Here is a 22404-nt window from a genome sequence, read left to right on the forward strand (position 1 = left end):
ATGAGTCAACGCGTCGTCGGGACATTACTGTCAGGCCCTGGACGGGTATTCTACGCGGAGAATAAAGAGACGATTTGAGTTTGTTGGGTGAAGCTGGGCACGCATTGCGCGAATAATTGCATTACTCAATGCATCAAGTAACACTTTCAGTTGTCGCCACCTATCTTATATGATGGCGGTTGCTACCACTAGCGATTTATCTGTTGGGTCTTTAATCTTGTTTGGCGTTGGGGACGTCAGTGGAATAGTGAGTTGTCGGGTTCGCTTGGCTCTGTCAAAGCAAGCGTGTGAATTATTGATAGCGTATCCTATCTCCGATGACACGAACTGCTAAGGCTTGAATACATAAAGGGTTTGGCACTGCTAGTTTTCTCATGCCCGGCAATATTGTCTCATTCTGGTACGTGACGAGTTGCCACTTCTTGCTCATTACAAATGACCGAAAACATTTCTCATGAGGCTTTGGAGCAGAAACAACAACGGGACGGCTACTCTCTGTCCATAGCACCGCGTACAGTCCAGCTCGCCAGACTCGACAGAGTGCCCTAGACCACTGGTCATCAAGGTGCAAGAACAATTGGATGACAATGGCCGGTCTTTCTAACCTCTGCAGCTCTTCGTTGCTCCAAGCAGGAAACGATCGCCTCTCTCACCAGGAAGAGGGTCCCGACGGGTTTCCATAAGTTTCCCTGCAAGCATCACAGTTGAGCTGGTCCATGTACGGCTGGAGGCCCTCGAATTTATCCTTCTGCCCCTTTGGGAAGCCCTTGGGCATCTCCCCCGCGTCCCCGTTGTGGGTGAGCACCACGACGGCTTTTAGGTTCGCGTGTGCCAGGCGCTCGTGCCAGAGGCGGAGGTACGCCATGACGTCTGAGTCGACCTCGGGCCGGGGGCTGGATTGGGGTTCTTGAGGCGTTGGCTCAGACATGTCGACTAGTGAGTATATACTGTTTTTTCTTCTTCTTTTTTCCTGGGGACTGTTGCGGTGCTGGGGTTTGTGTGGTCCAAAAAAGGTTTGTCGGTCAAGATTTTGGGATGGAAGCTTCCGCCATGCGGAGTAGACCGGAAATGTGGAGCATAGGGCAATACAGTCGCGTGGAGGTGATGTTTTGGGGGGATGTGTCTCTTACATTGAACAATATGATGCCCAGCATCGTCAAATGAGGCATTGTCCAGATCGGAGGTAGTTGGCTTGGGGGCCATGTAAGACGTCTTTGTTGGCCGCCTTTCAAGGAGTATCACTCATGAGGGATGCATCTGGCATGTCTCCTTTCAAGCGATCATGTTTATACCGACAAGCTATCTGTCTATAACAGTATCCACCAAGCCGTATAGGCCATACACACTCGAACTTTTTTTTTGTCTAGCTGTGAAAGCCTATCCTCGTCCATGCCATACCCTTGTTACTCATTTTGAGCCATCACTAGATTTGACCGATTTTTGAGGTCATTCCATATGACAACATCGGAAAACCACTAGACTAACCTAGCGATGAACTTTTGTAGGACGCCTCCACGCATATTTGTATGCACCACTTAGGCAACGAAAAAAGATCGCTCTTAGGAATTATGCCAACCGGAACATGAGACATTCATGAATCTCTGCGGCTCCAGTATTTGCGTATATCGTTGGTCTGAGCTTGAACTGTCAGGCGTAAACCCGCAGCTTTATTAGTTCAACGAATTGGTATGCGCATTTTGAGAGTTATAATAAGATACCACATATTTAGCCTCATAAATAACATCGACTACGAGACATCCCAACCTTATGCCGTGAAAAGATAGGCTCCTCGTTGTTAACCCTTATTTGTAGCTTCAGGGCAGCCCGTTGGGGATCTTGCAATCTGAACGTCACTGTGAGCACTGAGACGAAGCCATATGCATTGGATACGAACTGGCCAACAGGACACCCGCATGGCCCTGGTGTTTGCTCTCATTAGAGTTATTCGTCATGGTTCGCATGTTCTGCTTTGATAAAGAACGGAATTTCATCAGAAGGGAGCGTAACAAAGAATCCAAAGCTTCCATCTCAAACGCTTCCCGGCAACAACCTCAGAGAAACGAGTTAGAAGCCGATACCAAGAAGTTTATAATGAGCTTGATGTGTATTCATCGAACACATATTTTCGCCCGATCAACTAAGCACGTTTAGATCCCCGAGTAAATCATCTCCAAATCTCTCAACTTCAAAATCGTCTGGCAGTCATACTCTCTGGTCCGTACGTACGTGCTAAATCGATGGCGAGTCCATGGATGTAAGTGAGCGTCAATTAGTAGCTGTCAGTCGCGCACTGGCAAAAATGGCCTCCCAACCGAAGGACTGCACTTCTTCAACCAAAGACCAAGACATGTGGGTTGCCGTCTCAGCGCTCGACCACAGCCCATTGGTGGGTCGTAATGTCTCGAAACAGTTCAAGCGGAGCCATATTGGTCGAGCATACCCACCGGACCGGGAGTCGCGACTGCTCGAGGAGCAGCAGCGGTTGATTGCTCAGTCTACGGATCACATGAGCACGGTTTCGAAGTTGTCAGATGAGTTTCAACAAAAGTTGAAGATAACGGATCAAGACCCTGGAAATAATTGCGGCAGTAAGCCTGTGTGAGAAGAATTGTGGAGGAGGCAAATGTGGTATCATCATCAGAAAGATAGCGTGCTAAGTCATAAATCATATCATTAAGCCATGTACCCCTGAAGAGTATTTTTCTATACGTAATCCTTCGTGTCTAGATTTTCGGGCGCCGCAAATCCAAATCCAAGTCCCACCTCCCCTCCGCTCCTAGCAGCATTATAGTATTAGACCCCTTGCGTGGTAATGTAAGCCAAATCGTTTTTGCGGTTCAGTGTGAGTGCGGTTGCACACAGTGAAAACAGCTCTAAGCACTACCAGTTCTCAGGAAGAAGCCGTCATTGGAGAACTGGATGCTGGTGACGCTGGTGGCGTTTGCACTGTTGTCCAGCTTGAACTCAAAGGTATAGCTCGATGCGTAAGCCAAGCTAGCCACGACGACGTCGACGGCTTTCGTCACCTTGTTGTTGCTTATTGACAAGGGACCGACACTTCCGATCTTGGAGCCGATGCCTGCCGAAGTGCGGGTGTAGACATCGATCTTGGGTGAGCCTTTTAGCTGGCCCACCTCGAAGCCGACGGGGAACCTGGCGACGAGAGCCGCTTTGCCCGTTGTGGTGGGGTTGAAGTACTGGAGGATCTGGTTCTCGTAGTAGTCACCGGTAGCATAGACGTAGAAGCCCGGGTCCGAGACAGTCGCGGTATAGGTGTAGGCACGGCGCTCGGCGGGCACCTGGGGCAGGGCCGAGGCCGTAAGGGCGAAAACGCCGAGGAGGATTGATGAAAGTTGCATGTTGGTAGTTAAGATTGAGTAGGATCTGATAAAGACGATAGGCGTTTCTTTTCGTCTACAGCTTGATGCGGTTTGCCCGGGACTATATGTACTCACGGCGTAGAGTGGGCGTTCGGATGAGTTGTCTGAATGGAGAAGGTGATGATACAGAAATAGTATAAACCGGCCTTCAGGACGCCACCAAGTTTATATAGACTTTTTCTGGCAATGCCAATCATTATCCATCGGGATGGCGAACCGCTTAGCCGTGGTCTGGACGACTCTGATGACCCTCACGCTGACTGTAAGCGAAATGCTACAGTTTCGATTGCATCGAATCTTACGAGAACAACCTCGCTTCATCCCTACTACGGATGCATGCCAAGGATTTGAGGCTGACCAGGCCTCCCGGATGGCCGGTAACGGTTACGTTTCTAATGTTATCTGCAAGCAAGGATAACGGACAAGATCGGGCATTAGTCGTGGGCCCCTGCGGATCCTATATTTAGTTAAGTCTAGAACCCAGCGGTATAGATGATATTCCAGCTTCGAAGAGGTTCGCTCAAAGGTACCCTATTAGGTTTTCCCTCGTCACTAGAGGATGCCATGACGTCTAGAAAGTGTACGTTGATCCAGCAGGTAGCCGACTCTGAGAACCACTGCTCAATTGTCACCAGAACCCACGTGTATGCAGTTCGCCAATGGTTGGGAATGTGCAATCAAGGTTTGCGGAAGGGTTCAAGCATATGATGGGCTGATATGCGCACCACGAAAAGATACAGCTCGCATGCATTTGCGCTGCAGGCCCCCTTGGTGCAATAGTCTGCTATGGTCGGTCTGTGGTACCCCGAGGTGCATGAGGTCTCCTAGCCGGTCAGATCCTGAGTAAGCTATGAACAGAGCCGTTATTATCAGATGCCAAAGTTCATGGCCGTACCACCGCTTGCCAAGTCTCATCGGTTGGGATGTGAGCCTGTTCTCACCATGCTCACCGACCATTCCGGCCAGTTGGATGACGAGGCTGGCAGCAGCCACCACCGGGATGTCATCCTGAGCTACCGGGAGAAGGGTCTCAGAATGGCGATTGTTGGGCCCAGAGTACATAAAAATATTGTGGCGCACATAGACGATATGCAGCCCATCAATTTTTTTTTTCAACGTTCGTTTTACCTTCTTCGATTAGCAATAAAATCGTCCCGACGGCTGCGGGTCGTTTATTACGCGGCGAGAACATGACAATGATTGGGTAGCATCGCTGTTATCGGGAGCTGCCGAAAGGAAGCTCCACCAACGACCGTTCAGGGTCAGGGGTAGAGCTTGGCATGCAGATGGAGGATCGGGTTTTCACCTGCCATGCTCATCTTGATAGATTGCAGCAGTGAAGCCCTGAATTTTCTTTTGTCGAGCCATCCACATCTTGGATGTCCTCGAACCCTGAGAATTCCGAAAATTGCGGACGCAGCTACGAAGCACATTATGACAATTCGACATCTTGACTTCGGTATCAATTTACGCGATCTTCGTTGATACCTTTTACCTGGCCCGGATAGCATCATCCCACCGGACCACTATGCAGTCTTTCCGATAACATCCGCCCAGCAATGACCTCGTAGACCCGGCCGAGCTCGGAACACTCAAGATCAACATCGCTTGTTTTGACACCCCATGTGTCAGTGAGGCAACCAAAACAAGTCTCGTCACGATGTTGCCGGACGGTAAAAAGAATATCATAGCGTGAAGCAACGCCCAGTGCCCCAGGAAACCGCACTTCGATACGTGTTGAAGGATAGCTCTTCGCTGGATTCGAAGACTTTGGTATGTTTGCCACATGGCTCTGTTGAATTCCTGGGTATCTACGCCACCATATTAGAGGCCTTATAGGCTCCCGATATCAAGACCGTCGACTTTTCCTAAGAAGTCGCCCGTCGCTCCCCTGAGCAATTCATCCACATCGAGCTGGCCAGTTGCAATATACTTGGTGCTGACACCAGCATTGATGCGCTGCGCCAAGAGGGCCTTGAGCTCGGCTCTCATAGCTCCCAGCTCAGCTTTAGTTATAGCCCTAGCCTCATCTTGCTTCAGTCTCCTACCACCACCACGACCTCCCCATTTTCCAGCCTTCTCAAGCTCTTCGCTGTCATACTCAACACCTAATTCTTCCGCGGCGTTGCGCATCCAGTCGTCTTCTTTGCTGCCTTTTTCTTTTGCTAAGCCGGCATCGGCAATCTTTTTTGCCAAGTTGACACGCGGCTTCAAGCGACCGGCAAGCTTTCGATCCACATCAACAGTCTGAACAAAATAATTCTTGCTCGCAACCTTGCGTTCTGAGTGTACTTTGGCAATGAGACGCCGTGTAGAAACAACTTCCTCGGGGGAGCACAGCAGAATACTAACGCCAGTCTTTTGGGCTCGAGCTGTTCTTCCCGACCTATGGACGTAGGCATCTGCAGCTCGAGGAACGTGGTAATGAATGACAAGATCCACATTAGGAATGTCCAAACCACGTGCAGCAACATCGGTAGCAACCAAGATGGATGTTTTGCCATTTGGAGCGTCAGTGAATTTCTCGATGGATCGTAAGCGGGCCTTTTGTGCCATCTGAGAATGTAGCGGGAGAGTCGCCAAGTTCAGATTCTGCAGCATTGGCGTGATTCGACGTGCGGCACCAATTGAGTTTGTGAAGATCATAGTTCGTGCGGTCGGATACAGTAGAAGCACTGTATAAAGGTACAAATCCTGGATCAAGTTAGCACTTAAAACTTAAAACAGCAGTTGGGCTGTCTCACCTTCTCCATGGCACCACACTCAACGAGGCCCTCTTTGAGCCCCTCGGCCATTTGTGAAACCGGGTTGACATCGACAAACCTTGGGCGTTCCTCGCGGAAATTGAGCTTCTTCAGGAGGTACTCCATAGAGTCGTCCTTATTCTTCAGTCCACTCTTTCCCTTTCCAGCAAGCTTTCGCTGCAGGCCCTTCTGAAATGTCGCAGAGAAGACCAAGGTCTGTCGGAGTGACAGCTCCTGTTCAGTATTATCGTTCTCGTCCGCTGCGTATCTGTCCAGCGCATCAAATAGCTGCTCAGCTTCCTTGAAATGCCCTTCACTGAGTAGCCGATCGGCCTCGTCAACGACGAGGAAGCTGATATCCTTGAATTTGGCCATGAGATCAGAACTAGAGCTCAAGACTTCCCACAATCTGCCAGGTGTTCCAATAACTATATCAGCCTTGAGCAATTGGCGCTGTTGCTTCTGAACAGACAATCCTCCTGTCACGGAGCAGACAAACGGCGATGTGGGTAGCCCTTGACAAAGAGCGGTGATGTGATCGGTGAGCTGATGTGCCAGCTCTCTGGTGGGAGACAAAATCAAAGCGATGGGACCATATTCAGTGGCCTCGCTGTCGTCCTCGCGACGCTCTAGCCACTTCTCGACAATGGGAATGGCAAAAGCCAGGGTCTTTCCAGAACCAGTAGAGGCCTTGCCAATGACATCGTGCCCAGCCAAGACATGAGGAATAGATGAGGCCTGGATGGCGGTCGGTTTCGAGAACTTGAGCTTGGCAATAGACGAAACCAATGACGGCGAGAGGTCGAGGGGTAACCACTCTGACACATCAACATCGTCTTGCGCGTCATCGACATTCTCAAGAGAGGCAAAAACGTTGCTTTCTAGTTGGCTGTCTTCCATGACCTTGCTCTTCTTTACCTTCTTCTCAGCCTTCGTCTCCTTCTTCTCAGCCTTCGTCTCTTTCTTCTCGGCTTTACTGTCTCCCTTCTTTTGCTTGGGCTCTTTGGTTGACGCGACTGTCGACGGCTCAAACGATTTTGGTGAAGGTTTGGCTTGTGCTACTGGGTCATCACCAAAGCCTTCGAATGAGTCGTCGCTCTCATGGCCAGCCTCATCGGCGTCTGCGTCTCCGTCTCCAGCCTCGCTATTCGAGTCCGATTTGGCGTCGAAGACTCGAAAGCGTATGTTGTTGTCTTGGTCCTTGACAATCTCCACGTCGTCGACTTCCTCCAGTCCATAGAACCCTTCGGCATCGTTGGTCATATCCGGAAGTTTTGCAGAGGTCCATCGCAGCGAGTCGAAGCCTACTGTTCGTCGGGTTTTTGTGGTCGGCTTCTTTGGTTGAGGCCGAGTTTTTTGCTTTTTGGTGACTGCAGATGAGCCACCCGCAGCAGCAAGCTTTCTCTTCTTGTGTCCATCCATTTCTTTCGTTGTTGTGCTTGGGGAGAATTGGAATTGAGCAATTGTCCTTGCCAGTCTTTCCACCTGCCACTTTACGAGGGTCCCAAAATTTTTGGATAGCGACTGCCAAAAGTTCTAAGCGTAGTCTATGTTTAGTCTAGACTCCCCCCACCGTTATCCTTATCATCATCCTTATCCTTATCGCTACCATCATTAGTTACACCGTTGCCCGGCGCTGCGTGTTTTTGAGCCTAGCGACCTCTTTTAGCTCTGCTTAGGTACCCAAGTACCTAAACGGCCCTCCGCACAATGACCGACAAAAATTGTCATGAATCCAGCAGCCAGGCCAGAGAAGGGACGTTAAGCAGTTTCTCACTTGAGAATCAGCACTCGTGAAAATGGGAAAATCCTCCAAAGATAAGCGCGACGCTTACTATCGTCTTGCCAAGGAGCAGGGATGGCGGGCACGAAGCGCTTTCAAGCTTCTCCAGCTAGATGAAGGTGAGTGAAAGGAGAGAGCATTACGCAACAACATTTCAGCCGTCATGTACTGATTCCCACTTAGAATTTGACTTGTTCGCCAATGTTACGCGGGTTGTCGACTTATGTGCTGCTCCTGGAAGTTGGTCACAAGTTCTTTCGCGAGTGCTGATCAAGGGCGAGAAATTCGGCCGTGCCGCGTGGCAGGACAGGGAAGCCAAGTTCCGCCAGCAGATGTTCAATGTCTTCAGTCCCGTCAAGCATGATGATGCCCTGGCTAAAGAGGCCGCGACTGATGGGGATGAGCTGAAGCCGAGGAAAGATGTCAAGATTGTGGCAATTGATTTGCAACCTATTAGTCCTCTGCCGGGAATCATCACTCTTCGTGCAGACATTACTCATCCTGCCACTGTCCCGCTTCTTCTCAAGGCACTGGATCAAGAGTATGATCCCAACTCCCATAGTCAGCAAGCCGCCCAGCCAGTCGATCTCGTCATTAGTGATGGTGCACCAGATGTTACCGGCCTGCACGACTTGGACATATACGTACAGTCGCAACTGTTGTTCGCAGCTCTGAACCTAGCACTCTGCGTTCTGAAGCCGGGTGGCAAGTTTGTCGCCAAGATCTTCAGGGGTAAGAACGTAGATGTGCTTTATGCGCAGTTGAAGCTGTTTTTCGAGCGTGTCTATGTGGCCAAGCCTAGGTCCTCGCGTGCAAGCAGCGTGGAAGCATTCATCGTCTGCTTAAACTTCCAACCACCGAAGGGTTTCTCCGCTAGTCTTGAAGAACCCCTGGGGGTTGGCCATCGTCTCTCAGAAATGATTACAGAACGTACAAGCATATTACCTGTTGTTGCAACTTCAATCTTACAAAACCAGTTGACTGGCGCTTGGGATGCCTTACCACAACAACCCAAAGTCAAGGATAGCGACAGGGTCACCGAGATCGAGATCGAAGACGTCAGCGTACCAGAGGGCGACAACATCCGATGGATAGCACCTTTCATTGCATGCGGTGATCTATCCGCTTTCGATTCTGACGCTTCATACAAACTACCTCCAGGTCATGTATCCCTAGACCCAGTTCAACCTCCTACGGCTCCTCCATATAAACGAGCACTCGAGCTGAGAAGGGTCAAAGGAGGTGCTTATGGCAAGACCACCTCGAAGGAATGAAGATGTCTTTCTAGCACCGAATGCCCGCAAACTAGCCATGTTTCGATGATCCAACGCCCCGGACCACGCCAATCTTGATGTCAGACATACCAAGTTCAGACCACTCTTTAGCCCCAATGGTTTTTCGATAGAAAGGCATTTGCTCGTCTGTCAAGAACATGAGCCGTCTCAAGTGCGGCCAGTTCTTGATGAGCTCGTCCACGCATCCAAGTAGCCACCGTCCCAGACCTTTGCTCTGGTGCTCTGGCAAGACATAGACGTCCGTCATATAAGCAAAAGTCACATCATCTGTTATAATCCTGACGAGGCCAACCTGCCTCAAGGATTTACTCGCACTTTCAGACGTAGACTCAGGAAGGGCGTATAGACCGAGACAGAGCGAGTTGCGCAATGTCTTCTTCAAAGCGTCTATTGGCAGACTATTCGCCCAACATGCTACATCCGAATTAAATGCCGCGCTGACCTGATCAATCTGGATGAGTCCAGGTTCTGTTGATATGAGATAGTGCTCGCGGTACCAATTCTTGATTTCTGTTTCCAGCATGATGAATTCAAGAAGTCAGTAGAAAAATAGACACTGAGACTGATCTGAGAAATGGTCATGGTTGCAAAGTTTCATGAATAAGTTTGCTCGGAAATCTCTGTTCTTGCTAAATCAGCTCTAAACAGAGAAATTGGCACGTTATCGTCTTATGCTGCGCATGTGAGGTTCAAATCATGGCACGATGTACATATATCCTGCACAACTTAGGAGCTTCAATTCAACCTGTGTTAATGCCTTACTCATCGCGCAAGAGACTTAACAGATCAGTTCAAGCTTATAGGCTTTTACATGAACTCAACTAGAGAAACGTACCAAACACAGATGTTCTTGAAGCAGTTAATTATATGTGGCTTATGCGTTGCAACTCATCGGTTGTGTTAATCATGATCAACACAGCTTGCTTGTTGACGAATTGTGGTCGGGAGTTTCGGCCAAACAGCGTGGGGGGCACAGCACTGATCTTAGCATTGCTGTGCCGCAATGCGCACCTCAGATCAGATCACTTTGCTGAGTCCTATGTGACAACTTGGAGCATTACAGGCAAAAACGCTTGTATCTTGTGGCCGTTCGGAATTCGTAGAACGAAGTTATACATTGATTTCATTCTACCACGGTACTTAACTCTAGCTTACCATACTCTCCTGTGCCGAACCTACCTCTTTTCTATACTCCATACTTTGTTTGGGCCGAGGTGATCAAATCTGGACATCATTCTGGACAGCAGAATTGATCTTGACTCCAATGGCAGTGCTGGGTGACCACAATATGGTACTCCCAGGCTACCTTTGGGGCTATATAAGTAACAGCATGTCTATAAGCCAACTTCTTTCCCATATTGCTACATTGGTGAGTGCAGCTCTATATTGAGAGTTGTCTGCAATGATGCGAGTCTTACTCACCTCCATACAGATCATCGTCTGTTGCATAGGCCGAGTAATCTACAATCTCAAATTTCATCCACTCTCGAAATACCCAGGGCCGAAGCTTGCTGCCATTACCGATATTTGGTGGGCCTACGTTAGGTACATATGACTTCCCTAAGCAGGCTGAATTGATTATTCCAGCGATGCCTGTGGATCAATGTCAGAGGAATCCATCACCCCTAAATTCCAAATTAACATGCTGCAATTATCAGGGCGACGGGAAGATACCCGTGGGTAGTCGAGGATGTCCTCAAAAAATATGGTAGTCTTGACACTCTTGTCACACCTGCCCAATTCCAAATAGCTGACAATTCTATAGGCGATGTTGTTCGTATTGCTCCTAATGAACTCGTATTTTTAACGCCGAATGCGGCGAAAGGTCAGTTCTGCTGTGGTTAGCCCACTATAAACCGTCCGAGATATTTACCGAAACAGACATATACCTTTCTCAGGAAAAGAACCTTGAGCTATTCGTCCAGGTCGGCTATGACGCCTTGGATACAGGCGATGGTGGGATATCGGGGGAGGTCAATCCCGTTAAGCACCGTGAGATTGCGAAGAAGCTCGCACCTGCCTTCAGTACGAGGAACTTCAAATCGAAAGAGTCGACCGTCCAAGCATATATCGATCTCTTCGTCAAGAAAATGAAGGATCTTGAGGCGGGAGACCAAGGGGCAGAGTTACAACGTTGGACGGACTGGTTGGCATTGGACCTTTCTGCAGATATGACATATGGCCGCGAGATGGGCCAGGTGCGAGACAGTGAGTAAATGAAAAACGCGATTCCCATTTGACCTCACTAATACGGATCAGTGGAGGACTCTATACTCCTAAGCTCCACTCTGAGGCTAAACCTATTCCTAACGATGAGTGAGATTACAAGGAAATTCCGTTTCCTTAGCCCCTTGATGTATCTTACCATCCCGCCATCCGTCTGGTTCGCAATGCCGAGACTCATAAAGATGAACACTCAAGATGTGAAGACGCGCATCGAGCGTCGGGGCAAGATAGAGCACTTGGATTATTTCGAGCAGCTCCTACCTGCTGACAACCCCGTCCCTACAGACAGGAAAACAATCTATCATCTGGAAAATGTAGCGGGTCAACTACTTCTGGCTAGCTGGCAGCCCTTGGCGAATCAGTTCTACTCTATGATATTCTTTCTTCTCAAGGAGCCAGTTGCTTACGCAACTTTGGTGGAAGAAGTGAGGGCAGCGTTTCCTGACTATAATGCAATCAATTCGGAGACTACGGCGAATCTGAAGTACCTGCAGGCTTGTGAACGTGAGAGTCTCCGGCTCCACCAAGAAACGGTTGACGGTTTGCCGCGCGTGAGTCCGGGCGCTTTTGTGGACGGGATCTATATTCCTCAAGGGGTAAGTTCAATTATTATTGTTACAACGCCAATACCCCCGCCACCGAGGCAAGTACATCTGTATGTTAACAGTAGATTAAACTAGGTCATCTGTCAGATCAGTTATTTTGCCGCAGCACGAAGCCCACGCTACTTCTCTGACCCGCTCAAGTTTCGTCCCAACCGGTGGTTACCACCAAACGATCCAAGATTCGATCCGCGATACAAAGACGACACTCTAATGGCTTCCAAACCTTTCAGCCAGGGTCCGAGAGGATGCCCCGGTGGGGCTATAGCCTTGGCTGTGGTCCGATTGTTTATTGCAAAGGTCTTATGGCAGTTTGATATAGATCCTGCGCCTGGTCAGGACGGTTTGTCTTTTGATAAAGACTTCACGTGGCTCACATTTTGGGAAAGACCGCCATTTTGGGTACGATTCAAGCCTGTTCAAAGGGCATGAAACGTGTAATTATAGACTCGATGAACCTTCGGTTAATGACGATAGCCACCGGGCTACTCTACGACTATCGTTATCTGACAACATGGAGGTCGTGCTAAGTGAAAATCTGTCTGTCTAACCTTTACGAATGCGTCTAAAGCTTTATGATAAGCCATTAGGTATATTTAATCTCCCAGTTCCAGGAGTTTCCGTTATTCGCAAATCCACAGCACTTACGCTGGCTCTAAATACCTACATGCCGCCAAATACAATGAGACCTAGCTAGTTTCTAGCACCTTAGATATTATTCAATCAATAGCCTATCATATGTAAGTGTGGAAAATACACGCTTAGCATATTCAATCCAACCTGGCGACAGTCGGAGTCAGTCAACAGCTCACAATGGGTTTGACCAGCTTCATGGATTAGTACTCACCTTAGCCCCAGACTTCACGGGTGGACTTATATGGTATAACATATGATCTCCCGTGCCCTGTGCATGGAAATTATTCCAGAATACACCACTGCCTCGTCTTGGCTTTATCAATAGACCTCACGAGAGAACCTGGAACTATCAGCGGCATGTCCGACGCCAGCAACGTCTTGAAAGTATATGTGTCCGCCTGTACAGTCATCTTCCAGACAGATCATGGAGCTCCAAAGCTGGTTGTGTGGATGCCTGCCATAGTCGAGCCTGTATTGGGCGTCTTATGCACCCGGCTGACTGGATTTGTGGTAACGGTCAGTGTGCAGACCAAAGCGGTCGCCTTTAGTGTGTTTGACGAGGCGAATTATCTATATGAACACGTTCGTATTTGATGGAGACAAGGACAAGGTGGAATTTGCAGCAGCTTGCTTAGGTTCCAGTCTCAATGAGGGTGGCCATCAGTCATTTGCTCACCTCAGTTGCTTTGTGCAAGATAATTAAAGGACAAAGACGGCAACATGATATAATTTTGGCATGATTCCTAACTCTCGGAAAGTTCTGATGTATACACTTCGCAGGGGTATAAATTGTCAGTAAGAGAATTCCGTTGTAGCCATAGCCCTGGATCCAACCAACCACAATTGTCAATAAGCTACTTTGGCAGACTTTCTCATCGACTTCCAAGAGAAAAGCAGTTATTCAAAATCTCGTCCTTACATCAACTAACTTGAAGGCCCGTAAACAAGAAGTATGATGTGATACACAATGTAAAGAAATGATATTTTATATCCCGTAAACACTTCCTAGTATTCGTTTACAAGCTTACGTTTCTGTATTTCTTTAACCCTCGAGACCCCGGTAGAGCCGAATAGTATCTATAAGGCTTTGTATTGTACCTCTCGTAGGCTTATCAGTATCAAGCTAACAGTTCATACCCATCACTTGCGGGCTTTAGCACGGGAATTTCACGCTCGGATCCATCAGGGCCGAACCTGAAGTCACCGAGCTGTGGATCTGGAAGACAAATATCGAGACAGGCGTGCTTGTCCCAACAGCAGTGGCGGTCGCCATAAATTACCTACACAGCCCATATCGTAAGCGTTCCTGTTTTTTTCTTCTTTTTTTCTTTTTTTCTTTTTACAAAGATGAGTACTGGTGAAACCAATGTAACTAACACGAGTACTTGTAGTTTCCAACCAACGGCGCAGCAAGCTATAAAATTGTAGTGGCTTCCACTCTTATATATAAACGATATTTAAGCGTGGGGGTTGGTTAGTGGTGTTGGTGGTGAGACAGTTTACAGGTAGAACCCAAATACAAACTGCGCGCCAAGGACTTCAGATACTAAGACAACGATAACCATGTTAAGCAAGACTAAAGGAAAGTAGAGTATTAAGTTTATACCTTTATGATGGAATAAATCGAGAAGACTGCTTCGTCTTGAACACTCCCTACTCTGGTGCCCCCCTCCTACTATAGGCAGGTCAGAGGAACACCTTCTTTGGGCTGACGTTCTCGCCAAATGTATGTAAGCTCTTGCTAAGGCACTGAGTTCTGACCCTGGTCATCTTGCCTTCTTCCAAGTTTTCTCTTTCCAATGATAGGCTGCTGGTACATACCAGGTAGTAAACAACCTTGCTTCAGCACCGTAAACTTACATCTGACCCTTTTGATCTGTGTGGGTTTGCCTTTGCAGCGCACTGCCCTTAGCAATTCTCCCAGGAATTCCTCTCATGGCCCGTGGAGCAAGCAAGGATTCATGCACGTTGCAAAGCTTGCTAAGCGACCCCGGCTAAGCTAGGCACCTAGTTAACCCTCTTCACCATTTAGATTGTCGCAAGCCGCTGGTAATCCGAGATGTTATGAGTATATAGCGGTTGTGTTCGTACGGTACAATCGCGATGATACCTTTGACGGATCGGTAAGTTGGATGCTGCAGGGGCAGCAATTTCGGTTGTCTCGTTTGCCAAATACGATCTGCTAAGCGACCGCGGCTAAGCTAGGCACCTCACCTAGGAGGCCACGGGTATGCAATTTGAAAACGCGGCGTGCGAGACCACTTGCTGCCTATCACTCCGCAAGGGATTATGCGGAAGCAAAGTACATGACTCGATATTTTCCTGCATTATTATTGTCGATCGAAGGTGTTGCTATGGAAATAGTGCTACACTACAATTATTGCATATTGACGAATAGAAACTAGATAATCTCGGGGCAGGTTCCTCTAATGCCCGCTCATGGCACAGTATCGTGTACTTAGTGTGCCATCAGGCACATTGCATTTTGTGACATGCTACGGTCCTCGAACAAACTATCTCAATATCTATTCTCTGCATTGGAAATGCCTTCTCCTGTGACTCCCCCATCGCTGAAACCGGGGGCAACCATTGCTTTCATCTCACCCTCAGCACGACTCAATGACAGATTTCCTGCTGCTGTGTCTCGCGCAACAGCAGTACTATCGGGCCAAGGGTATCAGGTCCGAATTTTTTTCACGCAAGATTCAGGCACCCAATCGTCCATTACCAACAGGCTCACCGAGATCCGTGCCGCATTTCTAGACCCTACTATTACAGCCGTTATCTGCACTATTGGTGGTGAATCATTCACTCAGCTCTTGCCAGCCCTGATCGCTGATGGAGAACTACAAACGCACATCCACACCAATCCTAAGATAGTGGTTGGGGCCTCTGATATGACTGGATTGCATTGGTTCTTGCACGGACTTACTGGACTGCGCACCTTTTACGGACCGAGCGCTATCCCGGAGCTCGGCACCGCTGACCCCATCGATGATGAGGCATCTCCGCTCGCTTTCTGCGTGCGATCCCTTTTCGGCGCAATCACAAAGTCGGAGCCGATTGGCGACATCCCGCGCTCACCGGTTTATGCGCCCCAGGCGCCCTCGTTCTTTCGTAAGCGCGACTCCGTGGACAGACAAGAAGTAGCCCCCGCGGCAAGATGGGAATGGCTCCGCCGTGGAAAAGCCCAAGGCCGCCTCTTCGGAGGCTGTTTGACTGTTGTGGTACGGCTCAATGGAATTCATGCAATTGCCCCTGACTGGCGCGGTCGCATTATCTTTCTCGAGACATCCGCAGGTGAAAGCAGAGACCTGGGTTTGGTGCAGATGGGGATCGCCGACTTGATCGCTCAGGGTGTCTTTGAAGAAGCGGCCGGCCTGGTGATTGGGAGGCCATATGGGTATGACTCTCAGGAGCGCAGAGATGAATATACCAACGCTTTCAAGGAGCTATTATGTAAGGGCGGCCTGGCTGCGTCTAAGAACCAATTCCCAATTCTGTTTAATGTGGACATAGGTCATACCACCCCAATGGTCACTTTGCCGTTCGACGTGCTAGCTGAATTGGACTCGGAGACTGATCGGTTCACTATACTAGAAGCTGGAGTAATATGAGAATGTTCGACAACTGTGGCAGTTTCTTAAATCAATATTCTAGGCTTCACTATTCAGTTTCCCAAAACCAAATAGCTCTTAGTGGCATGTCACCTTAAACTCTTGAGAACGACTAGACCTATTTGCGTTTTCACATTTGTATTTGTGAAGTTGCGCCCGGAATCCGCTCATTGATCTCGCATTGCTTTCCCACTAATTTTGTTTACATATAAATATCTCTTTTCAGAGAATGAATTTTTACGGCACACCAGGGTCATTTATAGTCTTGATTGATATACATATATTTCACGTTTCACTCGAATAACTGGGGCAACAGACCAATACCTATCCCTCGTGTCGACAGGCGTGCCACTTTGACCTTCTCGAGTAGCCATAACTGGCTGTACCCACACTCTGCCAGATGCTGTTTTGAGTGGCTTAGGTATCCTGAGGCTGGGCCCCTTGGCCATATAGAACATTTTTATGGCCTTCTGCCCACTACCAGTCAGCGCGCCAGGGTCATCGCCGCTCGATGACGCGTTTAATCGATAGTCCTCTAGACCAAATATCATATCGCTGTCAGACTCTACAGACGAGCCTGGAAGGTGCCTTTTGCGCCCGGACTCAAGATCCACATGCCCTTCGCTCATGTGTATATGAGATTCAGGCTGTTGGTTGTAGCCGTTCCCATATCTGCTCGAGAGAACCGGCAGCCATCGCGATGCCAGAGGACGAAGGCATGGCAAGCATGAGCAAGTGGTCCCCGAACACAACTCGCACAACGACCAGAGCGACGATTCCACGTTCTGCCAGGTGGCATCAATCTCTAGATGGAGGTATTTGATTCGAATTATTGAGATTGTGCAGGTGCTATTGCATGTCAGAGAATAGTAGTTAAGAAATACTGGTGAAAGCTCACAAAAACCCTAGAGAGAAAATTCCCAGCAGAATCCATTTCTACCAAGAATTGTAAGTCACGTTCTTTGAATGATATAGTAGCATGGTTCTAAAACGGTGACCGGCATCATCGTAGTGTGGCACAACTAGTACACTGAGGTGGAACATAAGTAGTGAAGGAGGCTCGTTATGCTTACCTGTGTTCTTGGCAAGTTGAGACGTCCTAGCATCGGTAAAGGCAAACAGAATATGACTATATCTGTAAATATATTTCCGGCTGCATTCTGATACCTATACCACAATAATAGTTAGTCTGTTGCTGCTTGTAAAAGGTGAAAGATGACGTTTAGATATTCTGTAGACTTAGCAGAAGTCACCCAGATTGGTGTCGTGAAACTTGGCAGTTGCCTACCATTCTGGCAATGTCGGGATACACTTTGCCTGTATTGACGCATCCCAAAATCCTGCCACTGGAACACAGAGGAAAACGGTCAAGAGGAACTGCGACAAGCTCCAACTGCCGATCACTACCATTGCTATGATGCATATCCTTCTCATTCGCGACGTGGCAAGGACTCGATAATATTGTGTCAAAAAAGTCATCTTGACCAGTCCAATTGCGATGTTGTACCAGACAAGTACGACATAGAAAGTCTACGACATGTCAGTATGGATTTACAGGATGATGATCTCAGAGGCTAGCCTTCATGTAATTCATGAAACCGTCTGGTTGCGGCAAGGTGCCTATGTGTCGGCCAAGGCCTTGCTGTGTCACTAACCACGTCAGCTAGTATTGTAATGCCGCTTGAAGGAAGAGATAACTTACGGTAACATTGACTAATTCCAGTGGCCAGCGCGAAGAACTAAATTTCCTGTCAGCGAAGACGATCAGCACGAACATAACAGTCAAACTATACCAAGGCACCCAACGACAGCCAGTCGTCAATGCCCAGTTGGTTCAATATAACTTTTCGGGTATAGAAACGCAGTCCTACTGCAGATGTTGCGCCCATCATGAGGAAAGTAGCAACGCCAATGACTATAGGCGCCCGCGACTCCGGCGTGAAAAATTCTGGGTTGCTGATCTGATTGGTATCCATTGTGACGAAGGTGGTTATTAATGGAATTACACACAGATACTTCAAAGCTGAACGAATTTGCTATCATGTAGTGCGGCGTTTCATTGACTTATAACTGGAGGCCTTTACATTCGATGTTCCTTGATGGGCTCGGTTGCACACCATATGCTAGGGTCGACAGAATACCATCCTGCGTTTTGCAAGCGATGATCTATGCTCATGCATGTGTGTCACATCATATCCCGAATCTATGATCTTGGGACGCCACAAGACCAGCCTGCGCGACACAGACCCTGCCTGCTTATGCGCAAATGGCCGACTGGTCGCTTACCGCCGTTTCTTTGCCATGGTGGCAACAAGGGCTTGATGGCGAACATGTGTGTCTCGATGCATGTCGGGGACTATTACGTTCGGCCTGGGCTCACGTGAACGCTCTGACCAAGAGCTGACGTTGTGTTGTAACCAGGTGGAATGAATTCATGGTAGCGGATGCTCGAGTCCATTCGGCGGTGGGTGAATAGGTCTATGCGTTTTCGTCATAATTGGCAAGCCGTATATTCCCTACCCAGTACGACCAATCATGTGATACTTTACCGTATAATATTGCCATGATCGTGTGCGACGATGTACCCCAGATGTCCGTGCCTGAAAAGCTGCATGCCGGATATAGTATGATGCTAAGCAATAGTTCAGACGAATACTAAGGTAAGCGCTCCGATTGGTGGATAGATCCCGAGGTGCTGCTTAGGCTTGCATGTCCACTGATATGTAGGGATGATGAACAACCTTCCGTCACGTAGTGTGTTCCCCCGCTTGGAGGGTATGCGGTTCGTTGGGATCTAAACTTTTTAAACTTGTTTCTTGCAGGTTGCCAATGAAAAACAGGGTATTAGTTTTTGGCACGAAAGCTTCGGATCAAGCCCCCGACAAACTTGTATGCAGACGGGCTGTAATTGGAGGCGCTGAGCGTACAGCAAGTAGACAGTAGATTTACGACCGCCACTGTCATGGATCGGCGTAGCAGTACATGAGGTTAACTGAGTTTCCGGTCGGCCGTTACGAATGAGAGCAAATTCGAGATCATTTGCGCTCCTAACACATGTGCGTGGTAAGACTTGTGCCTTCTATGTTACTTCACTTTTTGGGGATTAGATAAGAAATTAAGGGATAGAAGTCAATTGACATCGAGCGCATGGCCGCTAAAAAGTACTAATCTCAATGAGCAGGGGACGACTCGTACTAAAACGAAACCATTGACCCACTGGATTTTGCGAAATTTGGGGCCCGCACATTGTAGTTAGTTAAAAACAGCTATTATAGTGTCGCGAAATCAAGCTAGACTAACCTAACCTACTAAAAAGCCAGTTCTAGCTTCGTGTGTAAATCTCCCAGGATACTATACTTAATCTCAAACTTTGGTAGACTTCGAAAACTTTAGGAAAACAATTAGCTAGCGCTGGGTTCTTCATAGGTGCCCACGATAAGTTATCCTAATTTTATCCTAATGGAGCAAACGCTACGCAAGCAAGCTGTTGACCGACGAGGTCCGTGTGTCCTGAGATACAACACCCCCTGGATGAACCGGTGTGACATGGCTGGTGACAGCTTCCACCATTGCTCTTGATTGCTGACCGCGACATCATATCATACCATACATACTGGTATGAAACATTCATATTTGCGGTTGGGGAGAGGGCACACGTTAGTACAAGACGGAACACTCGAATCTTCAGGCACCGCCAAGAGTCAAAGCGCATACCATTCTAGCTCGATGGTGTCTTGATACGACTGGTACTAGGCAAAATGTGACGGACCTGCTGATTGGAAGTAGTTTCTACCAATGGTTGTGGACATGCTGACTGCTATATGCTTATTTTCAATGTCTTGTAGTATTCTGCGTCCTGAGTTTCGAAATGTATCGAGTATCGAAGTGCTGCTCCAGGGCCTAAATTGTTAACCGTACTAATATTGCCACACTCACCGCTTTTCGTGATGAGGAAGCTAGGGGTATTTTCGTCTTGCTTTTTGCATATTGCAGAGGCTTGCGCACGAATTATAATACAGAGTCACGAGCCATCCAGTCAAAACAACCTCGATATAACGTAACACAGATCCCCTGACATTATACCATATTACCTGTGGACATATAAAAGCTTCTTTACTGCTCGATGGTGGCCATACTCTTCCCTTGGTTCAGGATATCACAACGAACTACCAAGATCCCCCTTGAAAGGTTTACCGGGGAGAAAACTCGGAACCCAATCAGGCAGGAGCCTTATCGGTAGCGTTTTGGGCAAGTTATAAGAAGATATGCTGTGTGCGGATCTTCGCCGCTCTAAATTTTTTTTGTGTTATTGGATGGCGGAATGGCGTGTGGATAACCATTCAAACGAGCCTCTAGTCCACACCATCATCGTTGCAAGTTGTTTCTGCTGCTTCACTACTTTACTGTCACAGACTTCTGCGACTTCATCCCCACATACCGCCAAGATACGAAACGTCGTCAGTCGTTGCCTCAATCAATGATTCTCTGTTCTGAATCAAGTAAATCTAGGGTTGAATGACCAAGATGAAGTGATGTACAGGCTACTGTGTACAACTATGAGATTGGCTCGATCTGATGTTCTCCAAACAACATTAGGCTGGAAGGACACTGACGATACCAGCTCGCTAGTCAAAATAAAGTGACAGGACTCGATTAACCCAGCTCTTTCAGATGGCTTAGTTTGCCTGGATTGTCTTGATGACACTTCGAAAGCACCAATCTTAACAGTATGCTGTCATTTCATCTTCCTTGGCCACGAACCGAGAAGGTAGTTCCAAAGACGGCGGTAAACGTTCAGCATGTGTATCGAGTCTATCGTGTGAAAGAGACTCGGCTTGTATTTTTCTTCAAGTACTATAAGTCTGTTTCAGCAGGGATGACGACTAGATGAGGCATGATGCTACACACAGTGCAATCTCTATCCATATGTCACTTATGTTGCTTTATCAGCAGACGAAACCCCAACGGGGACTGAGCCCGTAAGCCAATTTGCAAATTCCTTGGATGACTTGGCCAAGAAACCCACAACAAAACGGCCCATCAGCAGGGGTTGAGTATACAAGTATTTATAATCACCGGGCTTTCGGTCCCCAAGCGGACGCCGCGAGTATAGCGTCCGTGAATTGGCATTGCAGATACGGGAGAGCATCGTTGGTTCCAATGTGGATACGTTTTCGAACGATCGACATTTTTCAGTGCTGGCCATCGAGCCCAGTCAAGCATGTACACACGCATACATCGTGGAACGAAGTATGGTTAGTAGGTTTGTGTCCGAACGTGTCTATATCTCCGAAACGGAAATTATGATGAGAGGATTGTTTAGAATGATCAGATGGCAACCGCCTTCTCTAATGAAATGAATTTCCTGCAAGATAACTATAAAGACATCCAAAAATCAGTGCCAAGAAACCTATGGGCTCTTCGTGTGTAACATTTGTCCACGGCCGTATGACAGGGCTTAGTATGTGTATCTGTGCTACATAGTTAGTCGCGCAAAACCGAGCCGTCAATTACTGTTTCGGGGAATTTCGCAAACACAACGCCTATGTTCTTGTTACGGCCCCTAAGGCTGGAAGCCTTAATTATTCATAGTGCTCTGTAGTTTCGTGGTTCAGATGAAACGAAACACCAATCAAGCGTTGATCCAAACTTATGGGTCCATTCGCTTGCTTGATGGGCAACTTTGCAGTACCAATCTCTTGGTCCATGACCTTTGTGGCGGGCTGTCGGGTTGTTGCAAGACCCCGAATGACCCTAGCGCTGAATGGAGACTAAGGTTAAGATAATCTTGGAGGTGTTCATCGTTTGCGGCTCCTCCTCCTGCAAGCTGCTCGGCCAATCCTGTCGCAATTTTGCTGTCAGATCTTTCCGAATGCTTCGCTGCCCAGGTCCTGTGCTGCCTCGTTTTCCCATTCGTTGAACACCGCAACCAATATGCAGTCAGAAGCGCAAATCGAAGAATTGCACCGATCTTACTGTTCCATGCGGTTCTTGCGCGAACAATGGCGTAATCACGACAGCAAGGAGGTCCTGTCCCCAAATCTCGTTGGATATACATGGGCGCGACTTGCTTCAAGTATAAAGCCGTAGCAAGCCTTACGCTTATTTGGATATTTGGATG

General features: G+C 48.1%; 9 protein-coding genes across 9 annotated transcripts; 3 read left to right on the forward strand and 6 right to left on the reverse strand.

Moving 5' to 3' along the window:
- Positions 1-429: 429 nt before the first annotated feature.
- BKA67DRAFT_664800 (uncharacterized protein) lies at positions 430-928 on the reverse strand (the record flags this gene model as incomplete). The annotated part of the gene is made up of 2 exons (XM_046108449.1): positions 430-553; positions 654-928. 2 exons carry the CDS (start codon positions 926-928, stop codon positions 430-432), a joined length of 399 nt encoding a protein of 132 aa, XP_045951461.1.
- A 1945-nt stretch (positions 929-2873) lies between these two features.
- On the reverse strand, positions 2874-3359 carry BKA67DRAFT_541943 (uncharacterized protein; the record flags this gene model as incomplete). Its single annotated transcript, XM_046101019.1, has 1 exon — positions 2874-3359. The coding sequence occupies one exon, from the start codon at positions 3357-3359 to the stop codon at positions 2874-2876; it is 486 nt and encodes a 161-aa protein (XP_045951462.1).
- Positions 3360-5213: 1854 nt separating this feature from the next.
- On the reverse strand, positions 5214-7546 carry BKA67DRAFT_527692 (DEAD/DEAH box helicase; the record flags this gene model as incomplete). The annotated part of the gene is made up of 2 exons (XM_046098886.1): positions 5214-6074; positions 6125-7546. 2 exons carry the CDS (start codon positions 7544-7546, stop codon positions 5214-5216), a joined length of 2283 nt encoding a protein of 760 aa, XP_045951463.1.
- A 377-nt stretch (positions 7547-7923) lies between these two features.
- On the forward strand, positions 7924-9181 carry BKA67DRAFT_595911 (FtsJ-like methyltransferase; the record flags this gene model as incomplete). Its single annotated transcript, XM_046105231.1, has 2 exons — positions 7924-8026; positions 8091-9181. 2 exons carry the CDS (start codon positions 7924-7926, stop codon positions 9179-9181), a joined length of 1194 nt encoding a protein of 397 aa, XP_045951464.1.
- Positions 9182-9212: 31 nt separating this feature from the next.
- BKA67DRAFT_664805 (putative GNAT family N-acetyltransferase) lies at positions 9213-9725 on the reverse strand (the record flags this gene model as incomplete). The annotated part of the gene is made up of 1 exon (XM_046108450.1): positions 9213-9725. The coding sequence occupies one exon, from the start codon at positions 9723-9725 to the stop codon at positions 9213-9215; it is 513 nt and encodes a 170-aa protein (XP_045951465.1).
- A 497-nt stretch (positions 9726-10222) lies between these two features.
- Positions 10223-12594, forward strand: BKA67DRAFT_586538 (cytochrome P450). Its single transcript, XM_046104259.1, has 7 exons — positions 10223-10571; positions 10635-10747; positions 10861-10910; positions 10968-11027; positions 11084-11410; positions 11462-12024; positions 12109-12594. The coding sequence occupies exons 1-7, from the start codon at positions 10467-10469 to the stop codon at positions 12460-12462; spliced, it is 1572 nt and encodes a 523-aa protein (XP_045951466.1). The 5' UTR covers positions 10223-10466; the 3' UTR covers positions 12463-12594.
- A 2512-nt stretch (positions 12595-15106) lies between these two features.
- Positions 15107-16399, forward strand: BKA67DRAFT_586541 (peptidase u61 ld-carboxypeptidase a). Its single transcript, XM_046104260.1, has one exon. The coding sequence runs from the start codon at positions 15159-15161 to the stop codon at positions 16281-16283; it is 1125 nt and encodes a 374-aa protein (XP_045951467.1). The 5' UTR covers positions 15107-15158; the 3' UTR covers positions 16284-16399.
- Positions 16400-16537: 138 nt separating this feature from the next.
- BKA67DRAFT_586544 (uncharacterized protein) lies at positions 16538-17738 on the reverse strand (the record flags this gene model as incomplete). The annotated part of the gene is made up of 4 exons (XM_046104261.1): positions 17572-17738; positions 17357-17450; positions 17182-17219; positions 16538-17132 (listed from the first exon to the last, which is right to left on the reverse strand). The coding sequence occupies exons 1-4, from the start codon at positions 17715-17717 to the stop codon at positions 16541-16543; spliced, it is 870 nt and encodes a 289-aa protein (XP_045951468.1). The 5' UTR covers positions 17718-17738.
- A 112-nt stretch (positions 17739-17850) lies between these two features.
- BKA67DRAFT_664808 (uncharacterized protein) lies at positions 17851-18259 on the reverse strand (the record flags this gene model as incomplete). Its single annotated transcript, XM_046108451.1, has 3 exons — positions 17851-17933; positions 17986-18022; positions 18077-18259. The coding sequence occupies 3 exons, from the start codon at positions 18257-18259 to the stop codon at positions 17851-17853; spliced, it is 303 nt and encodes a 100-aa protein (XP_045951469.1).
- Positions 18260-22404: the final 4145 nt, after the last annotated feature.

Source organism: Truncatella angustata (assembly GCF_020726525.1).
Source record: "Truncatella angustata strain MPI-SDFR-AT-0073 chromosome Unknown BKA67scaffold_12, whole genome shotgun sequence".
In the NCBI taxonomy this organism is placed as follows: domain Eukaryota; kingdom Fungi; phylum Ascomycota; class Sordariomycetes; order Amphisphaeriales; family Sporocadaceae; genus Truncatella; species Truncatella angustata.

Excerpts from the sequence above, each read along its gene's own strand:
- BKA67DRAFT_586538 (XM_046104259.1), top strand. The coding sequence starts at position 10,467 with ATGGCAGTGCTGGGTGACCACAATATGGTACTCCCAGGCTACCTTTGG. Across the intron at positions 10,572-10,634 it reads TTTCCCATATTGCTACATTG|ATCATCGTCTGTTGCATAGG; the intron begins GTGAGTGCAGCT and ends ACCTCCATACAG. Across the intron at positions 10,911-10,967 it reads GGATGTCCTCAAAAAATATG|GCGATGTTGTTCGTATTGCT; the intron begins GTAGTCTTGACA and ends ACAATTCTATAG.
- BKA67DRAFT_586541 (XM_046104260.1), top strand. The coding sequence starts at position 15,159 with ATGCTACGGTCCTCGAACAAACTATCTCAATATCTATTCTCTGCATTG.